Source organism: Erigeron canadensis, chromosome 8, assembly GCF_010389155.1.
Source record: "Erigeron canadensis isolate Cc75 chromosome 8, C_canadensis_v1, whole genome shotgun sequence".
Lineage (NCBI taxonomy): Eukaryota > Viridiplantae > Streptophyta > Magnoliopsida > Asterales > Asteraceae > Erigeron > Erigeron canadensis.
This window is the reverse complement of record NC_057768.1, coordinates 1255218-1275723: the sequence shown is the minus strand read 5'-3', so window position 1 is coordinate 1275723 and position 20506 is coordinate 1255218. Positions and strand designations below refer to the sequence as shown.

Below are 20506 nucleotides of genomic sequence, written 5' to 3'. Positions count from 1 at the left end.
TTTACTATTTTAATTAAACTGTAACAAAATTTGTAGAATAATAATAAAATAAACTTAAATAGTTGTACCGGCTGATATTTCCAGTAATTCTGATAATACCGGAAATTTTTTTCACACCGATATGATTAAAATACCGGTTTTTAAAACATTGATTTACACTGTTGAGTTATTTTCTTGAGGGGTTAAGAAAGAAAAAAATTAAAATTATTATTCCTCACGAATGCTACATGATGTTAACATTATTATGATACATTTACACCAACTTGTGTTAAATAGTCTTTTGAATTTTAAAGTTTGTGAGGAAACATCAAATATTTTGATGATTTTATCATTTTAACATCATATAAGTTATTTCATTATTAATTTTGGGTTTCTTTTAAAGAAAAAAAAAAGATATGAAATGAAAAGATATTTAAGCGTGCATTTAGTGGTGAAAAATGTTTTATAGTTTTCATTTTTAATTTTTAAAAATATGAAAGGAGTTTTACATTTTTTAGATTACAAATTAAAATTTTAAAAAAACGCATTCAAAACTAGAAAATTGAAAACAATTTGAGGCTTTCAAAATGTAAAAAATGAAAAGTGGAAAACAATAAAAAATTATTTCTAATTTTTAACAGAAAGGTGAAAAATAGTTTTTTCTAGTTTTCATGAAAAACGTTTTTAAAAAGTTACGATTTCAACATGTTTTCTATTTTTTAATATTTTCTTGGAAAACAATGTGTGTTTTTCTCAACTAAACGTACCTTAAGTGTTTTAAGTCAAAGTTATTTTGACAATTTGGCATGATTTAAATAGAAAGTGTGCACATATATATATATGTGTGTGTGTGTAAAATTACTACTTCATCTTTTAATTTATATCTCTAATAATTGTTTTAAAAAAACTAGTAAAACTATACTTTTTTTTCTTCCATTCAAATTCAAGAATGTAATTAATTCTTTCTTTTTTTTCATTTTTTTTCTTTTTTCATTTAACTTAAAAATGTATTATATGTATACATTCTATTTTCTTCTGCTTCTCTATCTAATATTATTTCTTATTTTTTAAATTACAAACTAGAGAATTCATTATTAATGATTTGAGCGGAACATCTTGTATTTCTATTTGATCTTTTAAAAATATATAATGTTGGGTTACTTCTGTTTATCTTTTTATAAACATTTTTTATTAACTTATTAAATATAGTTAATGTGTATAATATAATTGTATATTAACCATAAAATTTAAAGGTATATTTTTGATATAAAAATATAATATTTTATGCATATTAAAATACAACACTTATAGTTGTATTTACCTTGTTTAAAATAAAATAATTATGATTTTATGTGTGTGATATACTATCAAATATGAGGGTTTTGTTCATTCAAAACCTTAATTTTTCTTAGGATCAAAGGACTAGAGCTTAACCATTGATTTAATCCCTATCAATGGATGAGATCATTACCCTCCCATAAAAACCTCCACCCCCAATTTGAACATACGCTTTACACACACTCTTTCTCTTTCCTCTCCCTTTCTTTCCAGCGAGTTTTTCTTTCTCCGACGACCTAACCGCCACTAGTATCTCTAACCACCACCACCATTTCTTCTCTCGCGAGACAACCACCGCAACTACCTCCTCCTCATCCTTCTACTTCGACGAAACAACCACCACCACCACCATCATTTTCGACCACCCCCAACAACACACAAAACACACAGTCGTGGTCTCTCTCTCTCTTAGCCATGGCGTCGACGCCAACAACGGCAAGGGCGGAGCCTGTACCGTATCCAACCACCACCCTCTCTTGGATTACCGCCCATCAAATCCAAACCGCTCCCATATGCATCCGGTGACAACCCCTTTAGAAAGGATGAGGGCAACCCCCGTACCATATCCACCGAAAAACAGAACTAATTATCCTTGGAGTTGTTCGACGGCGATGGTGATCGAGTAATTCGTCTCAGTAATTCACCACAGTGTCGCCGCTGATTGGAGATGAAGAGACCGCCGGAGATAACGACGGAATACGATCGGAGATAAGATCAATTTCCATTCCATGTGTAAGCTTCCTTTTTTAATCTTAATTAAAAAATGTTCATGGATTTGATCTGACGATTGATGTTGAGCCCTTGGATCTTAAGGAAAATTAAGGTTTTTCTTGATTACAACCCTATGTTTCAAATTGTTGTACTGGATGATACTTAACATAGGATAAATAAAGGTAATGTATGTATGGAAAACCTTCATTTCTATTTACGTGGTTAGAATGTTTTTTTTAAAGTATCATATATATGTAGCTAAAGCTTGTTACAAAGATCTTGTCGGTTTCCGTTGCTTAACTGATGTTGTATCATTATCTAGTCCATTCAAAAAAAAAAATTCTTAAAATTTTTTTTTAAGGAATGGGATGAGGTGGTATTATTATGGATTTTGCTAATCCACTTTTTTCATGGCTCGATTTATTTTGTTTTTTAACAACTTTTTTGTTTTTTTTCATAAAGTAAACGAGCATAGTGTTCGCACGTTGTGACGGCTACTTATTCTTTTTATAAAGGATTATAGATTATAGATATATGCATTTCATATGTAATTGATCAAATTGGCACATTAAGATATGACCAAGGTGTGTAGAGAGTTTATTGGCGATCCCCTTTATGATCAGAGGGTTGAAGTCACTTTACGCCTATTGATGTATGGGTTTTTGGCGGTGAATGTGACTATGAATTACCGAGGGGTAAAACCTCTCTTTACCTATTATCTTTTGAGAAGTAATATAGTTAGGGTAAATCTATTCTTTTTCTTAGAGATAATAATAAAAAAAGTAATGAATTACTCAGAGTTTCCTTGTCGAGTCCGAAGTATTAGAGAATAATCTTATATCCCTTAATTTTGGGAGTTAGGTAATCATGGGAAGAGTTTATATGTATCCAATCCGAGTTGGATGCTTTGCTTAGTGTAAAGTACTTCGTTAAGGTGACACTTTTATCGTCGATAATCATAGAACTATTTGTGGGAAAATACTCGTTGGAGCAATAATGATGACAACAACTCGACCTGCTAGGGGCTACCCAATGGGTAAGACTCATCCCTTAAGGAATAGTCCATGTCAGCGCCACATCAGCAAAAAACACTGAAAGGACTAATCCCCCAAAATGCACCTAATAAACTCATCCTTCAAGGACTAGTTTTGGACTCACCAATTATTTATTTCTAACCCTCTAAAATAATAATAATAATAATAAATAAATAAATAAATAATAATAAAAAGTATATTATTTAGAGAAAAAAGGAAGTTTATTTAATTTAGTGTTAATTTTAAGTAAACATCAAAGTAAATGGTAAAAACTGAAAATTTTACAAGAGACAAAAGTTGGAAAAAATACAAAAATTTCACCTTCTCCATCTTCTTCTTTGTGCCGTTATTCTTTTTTTCCCCGACCGTCGGAAAAAATGGAGTGCGTTAATCTTTTTTTTTACATAACACACACACACAAGGGAATGAAAAAGAAAAAAAAAATACACGCTCCTCTGTCGTCCCTCTAGGAACGAATGCATCGAACGAGTGGCACGGACGAACATGGGACGAGTCCCACCCGTTGTGGACTCGTCCCTCGAAGGCGGACGAACGCAGAGACGAGCCCATTGGGTAGCCTTTTAGGGAGAAACATTATAACATGTCAACCGAACAAATCACGGCTTTCAAAAACAAGTTTTGTCCCCATTATGATATAAAGTAGTGATAAAACTTCCCAATCCGAGGGAGTCAATTCTAACGCCTTCACCGGGATTTTGTAGGTATGTATGCCGGTGAAAATTAATCTTTTCCAATACCGTGTTTTTCCTTAGTTTATTGGATTACTATAAAATCCATATATCTTTGATACATCTAGTGGGTATCACCAAGATCATATCGTTCATAGTTATATATGTCGTGGTTACAATGTGGAACCAATCATAAAGGTTTTTTCAATATTATTTAAGATTGAACCGTATGGAGATCGGGTGAATGGGCGATGGTTACAGAGAGGGCCTAGTCGTAGATGTTTTGAGACTAATGGGTTGGATTTGGATATGTTGGGAGATAAACTAGTAATTATTTCTAAAGTACGTATCATTATCTATAACCCCTTATAAAACATATTGAATTCTCTTATTTAAGGAAATTCAACACTTTTTTATACTTAAAATACCCTATTCCTTAATCTTAATTCCTTTATACATTTAATTTATACTTTTATACTATCTAATAAAAAAAAAACTCCCTCTTTAAATGTTACATGCGAAAATAATCTAAAATAACATTAATAACTAAATTACACTATCAGTCATTTATCTTTTAAAATATCTTCATTAACCTTTTAAATTAATTACTTTTACATTAATTATCTACACCACTTGACGCTAGAGGAGCAAGAAAAACCGATTAACTGAACCGAACCGATTTGTAACCGGTAACCGAAACCGATTAGTAACCGGAATAGTAAAAACCGATTTTAGGTTACCAGAAACCGTCAGTTACTAACCGATTACTCTTTTCAAAACCAAAACCGATTATAAACCGGTTAACCTATAACCGGTTAATTATTCCAAATAATAACCGGTTAATCACATATTATACACATACACTGATATATAACTGAAAAGATCGCATCATCAAATGATTTCGTCATCTTTCAACATATCTATACTATATATATATATATAGATTAATGCTTCTTTCATCAGATCCAACATCAATTTTTTGTTGTTTTTAAAATTTGGATGATAAATTTTCGCTCAGACCTATCGGAAATGATTGTTTTTCCCCATTGTTCACCACTTTCTCAATATTATAATGGGCGGTTAAAAAAACCCGAATAGGTTAACTGGTATCGGTTAACCGGTTATTATTAATCGAAATCGGTTAGATAGGTTCCAGTTTTGAAATATAGAAACCGGTACAAGTTAACCGTAACCGGTTATTACTGTTTCAAAAAATAACCAAAACCGGTTATTATAATTAATAACCGAAATCGGTTAACCGCTTTTTGCACCTCTACTTGACGCTGCCTCCACTACCAACACTCGCTTACTACACTGTCGTTACCACGACCGCCGCCGCATTACGCGGGTCCCATGCTAGTTTGTTTTAGTATGTATGAACATTATGTTATGATCAACTTCGTTTTTTAAAGTTAATTATCTTCCATGATATAAATATAACATGCATAAAAGAAAAGTGAAAATAGGTAGATAAGATATTTCATCAAAATAAAACACCATATTAATGCCACATCAGCTTTCATTATTCCATCAGGTTTAAGCCATTATGGATACACAACGATCCATAACGCTGAATATCATTTTTTAATATTTTTTTTATTTTTAAAAGTTATATACATTATTTTAAAACTACTTTTTATTCAAAAATAAAAATAAACAACATAAAACTACGATAAACAAATTTATGTACAAGTATATACCATTGTTTTACCATATCGTTAGTAAATTTAAATAATGACTCAAATTTTGGTCTTAAAATCAATTATTATTTATATCCTTGATGACACTTTTTTTAGGATGCATAGATAGATATATCGGTCAGTTTAGAGAGTTTGTTTATAATTTAATTTTAACTTTAATGATGAATATATACGTATATGTAGGGGTGAGCAAAAATCAAACCGAAAACTAAAAACCCATGAAAACCGAAAAAATCAAACCGAAAAAACCAAAAATCGAAAAAAAAAAAACCATTGGTTTTGGTTTTTTAAAAACCGAAAGTCGTGGTTCGGTTTTGGATTCTAATGAAAAACCGAACCATTAAAACCGAACAGAACTAAAAATATATATTTTTACTTTATTTTATACTTATATCATTTTATTATTAATTTTTAATAAATATGTTATTAAATTTGCGTTTTTAGGCGTATATAATAATATCATTTATATGTTTTTAGTGAAAATACACAACAAAATTAATTTGTTTTAATAATTGTGTACTTAAAAACGCGTAAAAGATATAAATAGTTATATATAAACTTTGTTTGAAGTTTGTACAACTTACTTTTATGGATTTGTTGTCATTGTTATAGTGTTATTGTTACTAATATTGTTTTGAAAACTTGTTTAAATTAATCAAGGTGTAATTATAGGGAATAAGCTTGTAAACTTTTGAAGCTTAATTTGACCCAAACCACAAGTGGTTAAAAAACGAATAAAACTGAACCAAAATAGACCCAAACCGAAACCAAAAAAACCAAAACCCAATGATTTTAGTTTTCAAAAACTGAATTATACGGTTCGATTTCAGTTTTAGTAAAAAACCGAACCATACTTACTCTTAGATATATGTGAAGTCTCCCCTCTCCACCATTACACCATACATACATTAACTAATAAAAATAACCTCTTCCCCACTTCTATACGTAAGTTACAGAACCTATTTTCAACAATTTGTTATCAAATATAACCAAAGTAAAAAAACCAAATGAACCAATTGACTCCTCTGCTTATTACAAGCTTATTAAATATTAGGTGGACCTACATTTATTTACTAAAAGTAGAAGATAGATAGCATGCCGTGAAACGACAATGAAACCAAGAATCTTGATGGATTCTTGATGAAGTGCTCGGCAAAGAATAGGAGGGAATGGATGAAGTTTTGTGACAACAACCATGTAAGCATTCAGGGTTCGACATTTTCGTTCTATACCCGATGCTCTAAAGCATGAGAACACTGGCCCCAATATTGGAGACCAATCAAACTATTTTCACATATTCATAATTCATTGGTCCATCTTACAATAATCAAATGAACCCCAACAACTAAAAGACCATAATAGCCTTATACCTATATGATATGGGTTGATAAAAATATAACAATATATGGTAAATTACTACAGTAAATTGTAGTAAAAATAATCAATTATAGTAAGAACAATCTAGGGACATTTTGGACCGCCTTCCTTTGTCTTCCAGTTGTTGTAGCAAGGACAAACTTGTTTATTACCATAATAACCCGGTGGGACACAGAGACATTTTGCACAACATTTCTGACAGAAAAACATGCAAGGTTTGTGGTACTGGGTCCTGCTGCATCTTCTTATGCACTGTCCGGGGCATTCTAGTCAATATTTGGCAAAAAAATAAATGTTAGTTAAAATTACCATCACATCCCTTGACCGTGACAATTAATTAGTCAACATTGAAACAGTAAAAAGTTGAGATGTCACATTTGTTAAGATGTGAATTTGACCATGAAAAAGTCGGTCACGTGCTACTCATATACTAGCACAATATATAAAGTATAAACCTAAAATAAGTAAAAAAACATAAACACATAACTTTTATGTTACACGATATGCTTTTGTTTATAGAAGCCTGGATAAAAATAACAAATGTTATGCAACAAAAATTGTTGAAAGATGATAAATAGGAGTTATGGACTTATGGGGTAGGCTAAATAAAAACATGACCCAATGACCGATCAAATGTTTAGATTATGAGAGAATGGATAGAACCAATTTGTGAACACCAAAATTTTTAAACATTATGTCTTTTTTACTTCGTATTATTACAATTTTTTTTGATGACGTGTGAAGAAGTTGTAATCGTTTTTAAAATTCATTAGCTTAAAACTCCTACTAACAAAGATATGACATTTTGAAAAACCATTAGATAAGATTAAAAAAAAAACTGATGAAATCCACTGTCATATTCGTATGTTTTTAGGTTAATTTTTAGGCTAATTTTTCGATAAATTAATCATTTTCCAAATGTATAAATAACTTTAACAGATTAACAGAATCTCTTATTTCTAGTATGTAATAACTTAAAAAACGCATATATTAAATTAAATTAATTATATCCTTAAAGTATTGTATATTTGTATGTGCTTATTATTCACATTATTTTCAACATAGAGTATATATTATATTCTATTCTATATATATAGTAATTAAATGTAATTTATGAATGTATAAGACAACTGTATGTCTGTATACAAAGTTACAAACTTACGAGAGCTTTTCAAACTTCCAGCACCATGGCCATGGTGATGCCCTTCTTTCGCCAAAATCTAAAAAAGTAAAAAGTGCAAAAAAAAAAAAACAAAAAAAACAAGTGATGTCACACATTGAACAAGTTTTGTTTAGGAGAAATGATAAACATACCTCAATTTTTGATTTATTTACCATAATGTACAAGTTTAATAGTTGACTGTACAAGTCATTATTGCATAGTGGTGGTAGAAATATCAAATCTTGTGGTACAAATATCACTTCCCTTTGTTTAGTTAGAAATAGTAAAGGCATTGATAATAATGCAATGTGTATAACAAGGCAAACAAACTATAATTAAATTAAGTAGAATAAATTACTTACAGTGGTTTGAAGCAAAGAGATGGCCAGGAGGGATAAGAAGAGGATGGCTAAGAACTTATTAGCCATGGATGATGCCTTCTTGATGAAGAATAGAGGACACCGAGAGAATGTGAATGGCGTAAAAATCTGTAGTAAAATGGTTTGTTTGGGAAATGTGGGTATAATGTTGTAGCTAGTTTAATTTATAGAAAAATAAGGCAACTTTAATACAATAGGGGTGGATCCGGACTTCCGGAGTTCCGGACCATATATTTTGGGTGGGAATAATAAGTTCCGTGTCATTTGTGTTGGAAATAGTGATAGATTGCATGTAGGCTAGACAATGGATTGGATATTGATCTAAATTTGATCTAATCCAATCCATTTATATCATTTTTGAATAAAAAATAATATCCATTAATTCATTTAACAATTCAATGAATTGTTCTATTTATCAATTTAATTATTTGGATCGATTCATGATCCATTCGAATTGATATATTACCAAAATTGACTGGGGTCACGGGGGACATGGTAAACTAAGGGCATGGGTGACAAGGGACACGTGTGAGTAGGAGCGAGGGGTTATCAGGGCACGAGGTCACCATGAAACACGGGGTGACTGGGGACACGGATGACCGTGCCCCAGTTACCTCATCTTAGTCACCCCTCGCTTTCAGTCATCCCGGCCCGTGCCCCCGGTCATTTTTGACCGGGCCACCACCATTGATCAGGGACATGGGTGACCGGGGACACCATTGACTGGTGACCATGGGCATAAGTGGCCGGGAGCACGGGGTGACTGGGGCACTAGTGACGAGGGGCATGGGCTGAAGTGACTAAGACCAGGTAACTAGGGGCACGAGTCACAAGGGACACGGGTGATGGGGGCAAGATAGGTTTTCCCTAACTAAACACCTCCTTAGTTTTTGAAAAGTAAAATTTCATTCACCTAAAAAAAAAAATTACTAAAACAATTTAATGGATTAATCTGGATGATAATCTTTCTATTTAAAATTATTTGGATATGGATCATATAACGATCTATTATGTTGGATCATGGATTCATAATTCATTTAAGTTGGATCAGTAATTGATCGAATTATGATCCAATCCATATCCATCCATTGATACCCATAATTGGCGATGCATGCATTTTCATGTTAAACTTTTTCTTTCTAAACAATGTTGTCAATTTGTAAGCAACAAGTCTATTTAGTGTGTAAACTTATACATATTTATTACTCAAAAAAATTACGATCTTTTTATAAATGAAGTAGAAATTAAATAAAAACAATTATGTAATATTAAATCTTTCTTATGTCAATATTGGTTCATAAGCCAATCAAATTTTGTTAATGATTAGTATCCTGATACAAATTAACCTCCAATTTAAGCTAATATGAACAAACACTATGACAACGGCAATCAATTTTCAGAGTACCAGCCATCGAAATTATATTAAAGTTTGAGGGCACTGACATGAAAGTTGCAAGTCTGTTGCCTCTATGGCTCTCTCTATATATATATATATCTATCCCCACAAGGTCGTTGCCTTCAAGACCTTGCGAGGGAGTGCAAATCTCTTAACCCATGCTATTTAGGTTCGTGATGTCATCAAATTCATGAGTATATATTTTATAGTGTATATTTTAGAGATGTCATCAACAACTATATCCAATCACGTAAAAGCCGAAGTAAAAGTAAAATTTAGTTAAAAATACATCTTAATTACACTAATAAGTAATAACTAACATCAGCTTAGACAACTAGTGGAATATATGGGTTCGAAATGTCAACTACCTTTAAAAACTTAAAACCAAATCAAACAGAAATAAGACAAGTAGACAGTACTCATGAACTTTTTCTAAATCGCCAGTATCGTGCTGAATTTTATTTCACGGGCTACGTTTAAATGGGCCTACAGGGCTACCAATTATATAACTATCTAGGTCTTCCAAAGACGTTTTATGGGCCAAAGAACCTGATAAGCACTTAAACTGGGCCACTTTTCATCATTTAGAATTTTCTTTTATTTTTCTAAATTTTAAACTATCTGCCATTGATTAAACCTATCTTACAATAATGGCTTTATTATTTACAGTAGATTCTAATTTTAACTGTTTAAACGTATTTGGTCGTCTATTTACTAAGGGGTGAGCTTGCTAGAGGAGGGGTTAGAAGGAGCTGATTATATTTATTGGCGGTTTCCTATCGGTGATAGAAATGAATCCACGCCACAAAGATAATCAGAGAAAAGTGTGTGAGTGTGTGAAATCATCTACCTCAAATGTGTGATTGAGGTTGGTATTTATAGAGGGCTGGGAGACAAGATCTGAGTACTTGTCTCCTGGGACCATTAGTACGGGTTGGAGCCCGTTAGGAATGTACTTTCTCCAACTGTGATTGGTTTGTCCTTTCAACACCTCGTGGGTTGGTCGGACACGTGTTCTAGTTGCCTTGCTTCATACATGAGAGCCTTATCTGGAGCCTTATTCGAACCCAGCCAAGGCTGCTGCCAATTTGCATTAGCTTAGTAACAAGGATGGTACACTATCAAGCCCCCCGGCTTAGTATTATATATAATGTTTAAAATACTAAGTTTGAATCATACGAAGATACATGTAAAGCATGGCAACAGGAATATAAAATTCACAAATAATCAGTCAAAGAAATCAGATAAAGTCTATCAAATACTTTATATATAGGGGGACTTGTTTTATAACAAATTTTAAGTTGACTTGTGACAATATTTCAGTTGTCATATCGTGACAATACTTCAGTGTGTTATACCACACCCACTCCCTCCTTTTGGGAAATGACAAATGTATAGAAAAGAGATAAAGTCAGATAATGACCTTTCTTCCTCATTTCTTTTTATTCTCACTAGTCTCCTATTATTTTGTTATTGCATGTACTTTTTATATTTGTTTATTTGTTATTTGTTATTTTTGTTTATCCTCTCCTTGATTTGGCTTCCCACTATCGTCTATTTCACGAAAAAGGGGAGCACCCTCTTCTGACCGATCGTCTCTTCGATGTTACCATGCCAAAAATGTATCTCTCTTTTCTATATATATTGCTCCATCGATTTCCACTTTATTTCTTCTTTTCTTTTAGGTTTCTCTCGTCTTGTGATACAAAATCACCATAGGAGTGATTTTCCTCCTTAGATTTTTGGTCTGCAGCCATCATAGGAGTGCCCAGTCCGGAGCGTTCACTCCTTTTTTGTTTGATTCGAGGTCCTTTTTCAGCCCCTTTACCCCCAATCTGGAATCTGCTCCCTTATAAAATCTTCAGGTTTGTTTCATTATTGCTTATACTTTTAATGGCAAAGAATGATTTGAATAGTCAGTTTTGTAGTTTGACTCATGATGAACTAAGCTCTTTTTTGTCGAAGTATCGATTTCCCCCGGGGTTAGGGTATATGCTTCAAGAACCCCATCATATAGCAACCAGTGTTCCTGAAGGAAAAATTGCCCTTTATTGTTCCTCCTTCGAATGCGGTAATATCCGGCTTCCATTCACCGACTTCTATTGTTCCGCTTTTAACTATTTTAAAGTTCATGTATCACAAGTTAACCCTTATGGTAACATCCGTGTGGGTATGTTTGAGTTATGTTGTCGAGCCCATGAGAGTGTACCTACCGTTACTTTGTTCCGAAGGTTCTATAAGCTGGCCAAGACCGGTAGTTGGTACACATTTGAAAAACGCTCTGAGGATGAGGTCGGGGAATGTGTGGTTGGGCTACCAGAGTCCATAAAAGGCTGGAAATCTAGATTTTTTTATGTTGATGCTTCTGTTTTCCCTGCTAATTTTTATCATGCTCGAATTATCCGCAAAAAATCCAAAGGGAAGATGTCTGATGATCTTCCATACCATGGCTTTAGTTTCGCTCTTGTGGATAGGAAGAGTGATCATCCTCTTCATTACCGTATTGTTCAAGAGCCTATTCTCTACCTTGCTGGCTTATCTCAATCGTGGGACTATCACCCTGCTGTTCCGATAATACGCGTTAGAGGGGAGGGTATGGCTTCGGAATAACTTGATTGCTATACTTTTTGTTTCATAGTTATTATTATTTCTTGTTTGCGTTTGTTGCTACTGCCTTTCTTTTTAGGCTTTGTTATTTATTTGCTTGATTTTTATTTATCATGTATTTGTTTGTGCAGTGATGGGTCTCTCTAAGTTTCTTAAAGGTGGGTATAACGGTGGGACGTTTACTCCAGATCCTCCTACTGCCGTTGCCGTGGCCCTTAGGGATTTTTCTAAAGAGATAGCTACTACCAGAAGATACGGTGGTGCTGCTAAAGCTGTTTTAGAAGCTTCGGTGCACGCAGGGGAGGGTGAGATTGTTGGTTCTTCTGCCGCTCCTTTATTAGTTACTCAGAGACCTTTTGGCACCGTTGCTGCTCCAAAAAAAAAAGGAAAGTTGCTCCTTCTGCTTCTAGCATACACCTTCAGCGATCGCATGGAGGGTACTTCTTCTGGAGCCCCTAAGCGATCCATCACTCAAATGCTTACGGGGGCTCTTTCAGGTCCTCCTATTAGAGGTATAAGACTTGTTTCAGGGGGAAAACATCTCGGAATTTCAAGTGGTCCTTGGAAGGGTAAAGGAATCATGGGCTCGGAAAAATCAAATGCTAAGAAAACTGCTGAAACAGAGGTACTTAAAGCTAAAGGAAAGATTGCATCTGCTGAAGGAGGCATTAATGTTGCTGGTCCGTCAAGCAACGATGAATTGGAAAAGGGAGAAAAAGGTCAGGATGGTGAGGAGTCTGATGATGATGGAGGAAAGGATCAGGAATCTGATAACAAGGAGGAAGGAGAGGATAGCCAAAGCGATGATTTCTCTGGTAATTATACTGATGGGTCCTTTAACTCTGAAGAAAACCCTTTGCCAATTGTTAAAGGCCTTTTTGATCCTCCTTTCATTCGTGTCAAACATATGAGCACCCTTGAAGATAGCGAGGATCAACGCGATTATGTTCGCAACATTATGGTTCCTTACCGTAAGCGGGAGGCTGAGAAGATGTCCAATGGAGAGTTCATTAACTATGCCAATGCATCCTTGGTTGACATTATCACCTCACTGGTATGGTTTTCAGAAAAATTTCTACATTTATGCGAATGTTACCATCGCATATGCATATTGTTACTATCGTTTATATTTTGTTATTTGTTTATTATTGTGTTATCATTACTACTTTTTTTTTTCTTATAGTCTGAGTATATGAGGCGATTTTCATTGACCGATGAGGATCGTTGCAAGTTGCATCTTCAGAATACAAAGTTAAAAAACAAGGTTGAGTATCTCGAAGGTAGTGAAGGACGAGTTCTTGAGAGGAAAGCCCATAGGGTCCTTCATTCTGACCTTGACAACAAAGAACGACAAAACCTTGAGCTGCAACAAGAACTGAACAAAGTTCAGGTCGAGTTTCAAAAGGAAAAAACTAAGCTTCTCGAGCGGCTGGATCTTGTGACTTCGGATCGTGATGCTTGGAAGGCTAAAGTTAAAGATGCAAAGAAGCAAACCGAGAATTTTTGTATTGATTTAGTTACAGAAAAAGATAATGTGACCCGTTTGCAGGGATTGGTTAATGGCCTTCGTTTGAAAGCTGCTAAATACAAAGAGGAAACTAAAATGGAGGTTTCAGATAGGAAGCTACTTATAGAGAGCTTGCCTTTGCTTTTCATGAAGTTCTTAAAGAGTGATGAGTTTAGTAAGGAGATGAGTGTGGTGCAAACTCATGCGATGGATGCGGGTGGGCATCGAGCTATAAATGATCTTAAAAATCAGCTTCCTAGTGTCGATCCTTCTACCTTGGCTGGTTATAATCCAGGGGCGTTTGAAAAACTTCTTTTTGCTGTTGCTAAGGTGGAGGAAATAAAATTTCCTTACATTTCTAAGCTTGCTTCAAGTTCAGGTCTCTACTCCAGAATTATTGCAGCTCGATCCAGAGGTCCTCCCGGAGGAGAACTAAGCTTTTATCGTTTATTATAAGATTAGCTGCTGAACATTTGTCTTTTGAATTATCCTATTTGTAATAGTTGATGGCAACGCTTAGGACTCTCTTATTTGTAATAGCTGCTGAATGTTTGTCTTTTGGATTATTCTATTTTGTAATAGTTAAATCGCAATGCTTAGGACTATTTCCCTTTGCTCGTTATTGTCTATGATGTTTGTTTTTGGAATGATGCTTGGGGTATTTAGACTTAGTTTTTTTTTTTTTTAATTATAATTCGCACTTCATGGTATTTGTTTTTAGGTCCAGAGACCGTCACTAGGCTCCTTGAGGGCCATTTATTAATGCGACAATCTGGAAACTTTGGTAGACCCCTTATTTTCGTTACCCATTTTTTAAGCGTGCTGGTCCTGGAACCAGGAGGCCGGAGCCATATGGTAGATTACATATAAGATGGAGACTATATTCATATTGCACATGGGCATGATTGCAAATTGTTGTACTGTGATTACATGTAAGACGCATTGCACTCATAAAGTTAAATTGCTCAACTCCAGTTTTCATTAAAAATTTTCTTGGCTATAGTTTCATTTTGTTTTTCAAAACTACAAGTACTGAATTACAAAAATACGCAGCCCGAGCCCATGTGTCAATTACTTCTGACTTGTTATATTTACGAAAAATAATCAAAGGTATTTTCTATGGCAGAATTATTGGGCAGCAACTCCCTTGCTTGCTTTCTAAACTCCATTCTTGTTCTCGGATGTTCACCAATTACTACTTTGAGGGTTATCTCCCCCAAAGGCCAAGATTTCTCTCCAGAGAAACCTACCAATGCATTTCCTGAATCTCTTCTTCGTGTTCGGAGAGCGGGTCTAAGCTTTAAGAAACAATGTTCATACATTATTTCACAACCACTTTCTGTATCTAAGTGAACCCTCTTTATGGGGTGGTTCCCTATAACTGCCCTTATCAAGATGGGTCCTTCCGCTTCTTCATCTGGAGGGGGCATTGGGAAGGTTATAGTCATTTGCTCCCATCTTCGTCTTTCTTCTTCAGGCAAATGCATCTCCCTAGCATAATCTACCATCATGATAGGTTCGTCAAGGGGTTCTTGTTTTGGTCCTGCAGGTTCCGCATCATTTTGCCTTCTTTGATCGTTCTTTGTGCGCTGCTCCTTCAACCCTTTTATCAAGTTACTCAACCTTCCAGTTTTCATAGCTTCTTCCATTTTCATCTTCAATATGCGGCAATCATTCGTGTCATGTCCATGATCATTGTGGAAATCACAAAGATTTGTAAGGTCCTTCCTCTTTTTTTATTACGATCTCTTGGTGGTAACCTCTCTGTTGCCAACACGTCCCTTTGAGGCCTTGGAGTGAATAATGTTCCTCTATTTGGCGGGGGTCCTCTGTAAAGCGGCAGGTATGGGGAGCGTTTGTGTCTATCTACCCTTTCATTTCTGTATACCCTTTCTCTTCTACTACTGGACCCTGGACCTCCTCCCCATGTTGGCCTCCCATCCGGGGCATGTGCACCATGCACTTCTCTAGCTGTTTCTTTTGCTGTAAGGAACGTGTATGTTTTGTCCATGACACTCGTATATGTTGCTGGAAGGTCTTGTGACAAAAATTCTACCAAGGGACGATATCGGAGACCGTGAACAAAGCCAGAGATCTTTTGATCTTCGTTCAGTCCTTTGATAAGGGATGTTTCCTCTGTGTATCTTGTAATGAAATGACGTATGCTTTCATTATCTTTTCTCTTAATGTTATGTGCTTCTAGGTGGATCTTCTTATACTTTCTCTGTTGACTGAAGAAGGACCTAAACTTTGTCTTGAGATCTTCAAAGCTCATTATGCTTCCCATTGGTAGGCCATCCAACCATGCCCGGGCAATATCTTTCAACGTGAGTGCGAATATGTGACATGCTATCGGGACTGTCCATCTCTCCATCCGGATTATTGCATTAAAATGTTTCAAATGATTATCCAGATCATCCTTTCCGTCGTACATCTCTGCTCCTTTAGGTAAACGAACCCCTTGTGGTAGGGGGTACTCTTCAATCCATTGAGTGAAAGGGCCTGGTTCTGTCTGCACCAACATATCCCTCTCATTTGGAGCCCATTGTTGGTTTATGTTTGGTACTGAAGTATTACACTGTGGGATTACTTGCTCCGGACGTGGACCAATTGTTTGCCAATAAGGTGGAATAATACTCTGCGTACTTGACCTTGGTTGTGGTGGTGATACTTGTGTAAAGTTTGGCATCAGTGTGTTGTATTGAGCATGATTAACATATTGGGTATTGTATTGAGGTACCAGATGGATAAAGTTAGTACTTGGTGTTGCTACATAAGGTCCATACTGGTATCCTTGTGCTTGTGGGAAAGTTGCTTGAGCATATTGTACCTGTGGGGTATTAGTATAACCATGGTAGGTTGGGTTATACACTTGGCTCGTTTGTTGAACTTGTGCTGCCGCGAGGGGAGGTAAATAACTTGGCTGCTCCGGTAATGCCATGCTTGTTCCGCTTCCTACAATGTGTGGAACCGTTGCTTGAGTTGCATTGGTAGGTACGGGTCGCTGTTGGGACCTTGGTTCGGATTGGCCTGCTGGTGGAGCTTCAGCTTCTATCTCCTCATCTACTTCTTCACTCTCCCCATCGAAATTCAACTGTGTTTGCACATCTCTTAAGGTAGCTCTTCTCAATACTTCTCTTAGTAGTGGTTCAATAGCTTCCACTTGTCTCTGTGTCGGCCGGAGGCTGGTCCGGATCGTTGATGGAACCTCATTTGTGGTACCACCTCCGGAAGGGTTGCCGAACCCAAGAGGTGGCTCCGGATTCTCTCCTCCTGACATTACTGCCTCCGTCACAAGCTCCTCAGAATAGGTGCGGATGGCGCCACTTGTTTAAACGTATTTGGTCGTTTATTTACTAAGAGGTGAGCTTGCTAGAGGAGGGGTTAGAAGGAGCTGATTATATTTATTGGCGGTTCCCTATCGGTGATGGAAATGAATTCAAGCCACAAAGATAATCAGAGAAAAGTGTGTGAGTGTGTGAAATCATCTACCTCAAATGTGTGGTTGAGGTTGGTATTTATAGAGGGCTGGGAGACAAGATCTGAGTACTTGTCTCCTGGGACCATTAGTACGGGTTGGAGCCCGTTAGGAATGTACTTTCTCCAACTGTGATTGGTTTGTCCTTTCAACACCTCGTGGGTTGGTCGGACACGTGTTCTAGTTGCCTTGCTTCATACATGGGAGCCTTATCTGGAGCCTTATCCGAACCTAGCCAAGGCTGCTGCCAATTTGCATTAGCTTAGTAACAAGGATGGTACACTATCATTAACTATTATATATATAACTTTCTAACAATTTTTTTTAAAGTCTGTGAAAGTAAAATTGTGAGGTTGATTATTTTATATTACTAGCATGTTTCTTATACAATGTGAGTTGATTAAAGATACCATATATTTTCGGTTATTTATAACAATTACTTTAGATGTTTGTACAATTTGATATAGTAATGTATACTGTGATATATTATCAAAACATATAATATTCACATGGTCTCCCGTATACAATGGGTAACGCAATAGTTGTATGCATATTTGCCTTTTGATGATTATTGTGGTTTGACTGGTTTCTTTTGGTTTGTAATGGTTAATGATGGTTTATGAATATTTTCGTTTGCTAAAAGTGATTTTTAATGGTATTTGGAGATCGCCAACGAGGAATTTGTTCTCATAGCCGATTGGTGGTTTAAAAGAGGAATAGTGTGATGGCTTAGGCCTTAGGCCATCTCTAATGGAGAATACAGTTTGCCTAAGCAAACCGGCCATCTCAACAACACGTCACCAAATTCTTTCAGCATACAGGTAAACGATTCGCGTGTGATAAGGTAATCATGAAACCTTGACCAATATACCTTGCGGCTCGTACCGTTTGTTGGCCATAATTCATGAACTCAGTTACCATAGGGAACATATCGTGAATATCTATAAAAAATAGGATACTTGTTTCTTTCTCTTGTTTGAGACAAGTCGTGAATATAGAAGTATTTTTTTTTTACAGTGAAAGAAGTTGGGAAGAAGTTGTTAATAATAGATTACCTAGAGAAATAGGTAAAAGAAATTTCCATCCAAGATTTAATAATATATTAAACAACAAACTGAACTTATTTTGTCTCGAACCCAACATATTGAAACTTAGTTTGCTTATGACACATCATCATTTATACTAACTTATAAAACACATTAGGAAAAAAGAAAACAATGATGGCCCATGTTTTTGGAGTAACACCAACTATCCACAGTCATATTTTAGAGGAAAAAAAATTAAAGATGACCCACATTTTATTTGCTAACAATTTGCCTACAAACAAACTGAGTAAACAAATTGGCTTACAAACAATAGGTCCAATGCATACAAACTGGGCTTCAATTTGCCCACAACTAACACGCTATCATGGCATTCTCCATTGGAAATGGCCTTAGGAGAAAAAAAAAGAAAAGATAATATATACTATGTGTGAGAGTTTATGTTTTGCTTAAACTTGAAATACATATTTTCTAGGCTTAGGCCCTTGCTTATAGCTCGTTTACCCTCCGTCTGAGCCACTTCCGATGCAGCCAACCTCCCTGAAGATTGTAGCACCAGCTGCATCTGGGCCTTTGTTCAGTTTTCAGACGCAACCGAGTGAATTGATGTGGGGAAGTAGTGGGGGTAGACGTGAGGAAAAAGTGGGGATTATAAGTAGAGGGTGTTCTTGGTGTGTCTAAAAGAAAGAGAAACTGATGAATAGTATTAGATGTAGCCTAGGGGTGAGCAAAAACCGAATCGGAAAACCAAAAACCGAAAAAACCCGAAAAAACGAAACCGAAAAAACCGAAAACCGAACGAAATCCATTGGTTTGGTTTTTGTTTTCCAAAAACCGAACGAATCAGTTCGGTTTTCGGTTTCATATGTCAAAAAACCGATCAAAAACCAAACCAAACCGAACCGAACCCATTATATTTTAATTTATTTTATATTTATATCATATTACATTTATATTTATTACTTATAATTTGTAAATATGTTAATATATTTAAACTTTTTGTCTTTTTAGTGTACAAATCTTATAAATTATATGTTTTAGATGAAAACATACAATAAAATCAATTCTTTTTATAAAAGTTATATCAATTTTAACACCTAAAAAATATAATTAGTTACTAAAAAGAATATCTATATTTTAGTTTCTATATCATAGTTTTTTTGTTAACAATTGAAAATTAAATATATAACATCATAAACAAAAAAGTAAATTTAAAAAAAAAAGAAAAAAAAACCGAACAAAAACCGAAACCGATCCAAACCGAACCAAAAAACCGAAAAAACCGAACCGAACAAAAACCGAATCCAACGGTTTTGATTTTCTAAAAACCGAATTGATCGGTTCGGATGTCGGTTTTAGCCAAAAACCGATCCAAACCGACCCATACTCACCCCTAGACGTAGGTTAGAAGTAGTTTTCTATAAGGAGGGGCCTTATAAATTGATAATCTTATTCTTATCCATCCTAAAGGGTCGATCCGTGTACCCAAAAATTGTGACGCCTCTAAATTCGAGTTTGTTTACTACTGTAAATTCTTTTTATTTACATTCAAATTTACACAACGGAAGTCTAACTACTAACAATGACATCAATAAAATCAACTACGAAGTTTCCACATCTCTTAAAACCTTTTCTTTTCCAATCTATTCGACATTTATCAAGTATCATCCAACTGATATATTACAACAATTTGAGCTACATCTTAAGTTAGCTAACGCTGATGAGTTTAGTTGTAGTTTTTTGTGTTAAGATACCACATCCATCGTTTTTTTGCCTTTAAAATAAACATCTTAACAACTTAATAAAATCAAATAGCAAATAACTTATTCAAAATAATATTTAAAATTGATTATCGGAAACGGGACTCTTATTTCCATATTCCTTTTCTAAATACAACCCCGAATGTAAAATAATGTATACAACTATTCATTGCATATGGAACGGTTTATATAGAAAAATAAATAGATACCCAATTTAAAGAAAAAAAAAAATACCCAATTTAAAACTTAGGCTCAATTATATTATACCACTAACTGTCACTACTTCTCGTTTTTGTTTGTCCTCTTGCTACTTCTCGTTCAAAAATGCATCATTTGTTGATCTAA

At 35.0% G+C, this 20506-nt stretch overlaps 2 protein-coding genes across 2 annotated transcripts; one reads left to right on the top strand and one right to left on the bottom strand.

Annotated features, from left to right (window-relative positions):
* Nucleotides 1–6649: 6649 nt before the first annotated feature.
* Nucleotides 6650–8548, bottom strand: LOC122579004 (gibberellin-regulated protein 6-like). Its single transcript, XM_043751083.1, has 3 exons — nt 8353–8548; nt 7991–8048; nt 6650–7094 (listed from the first exon to the last, which is right to left on the bottom strand). The coding sequence occupies exons 1-3, from the start codon at nt 8416–8418 to the stop codon at nt 6913–6915; spliced, it is 306 nt and encodes a 101-aa protein (XP_043607018.1). The 5' UTR covers nt 8419–8548; the 3' UTR covers nt 6650–6912.
* Nucleotides 8549–11659: 3111 nt separating this feature from the next.
* On the top strand, nt 11660–14336 carry LOC122580617. The gene is made up of 3 exons (XM_043752884.1): nt 11660–12359; nt 12505–13427; nt 13557–14336. Exons 1-3 carry the CDS (start codon nt 11660–11662, stop codon nt 14334–14336), a joined length of 2403 nt encoding a protein of 800 aa, XP_043608819.1.
* Nucleotides 14337–20506: the final 6170 nt, after the last annotated feature.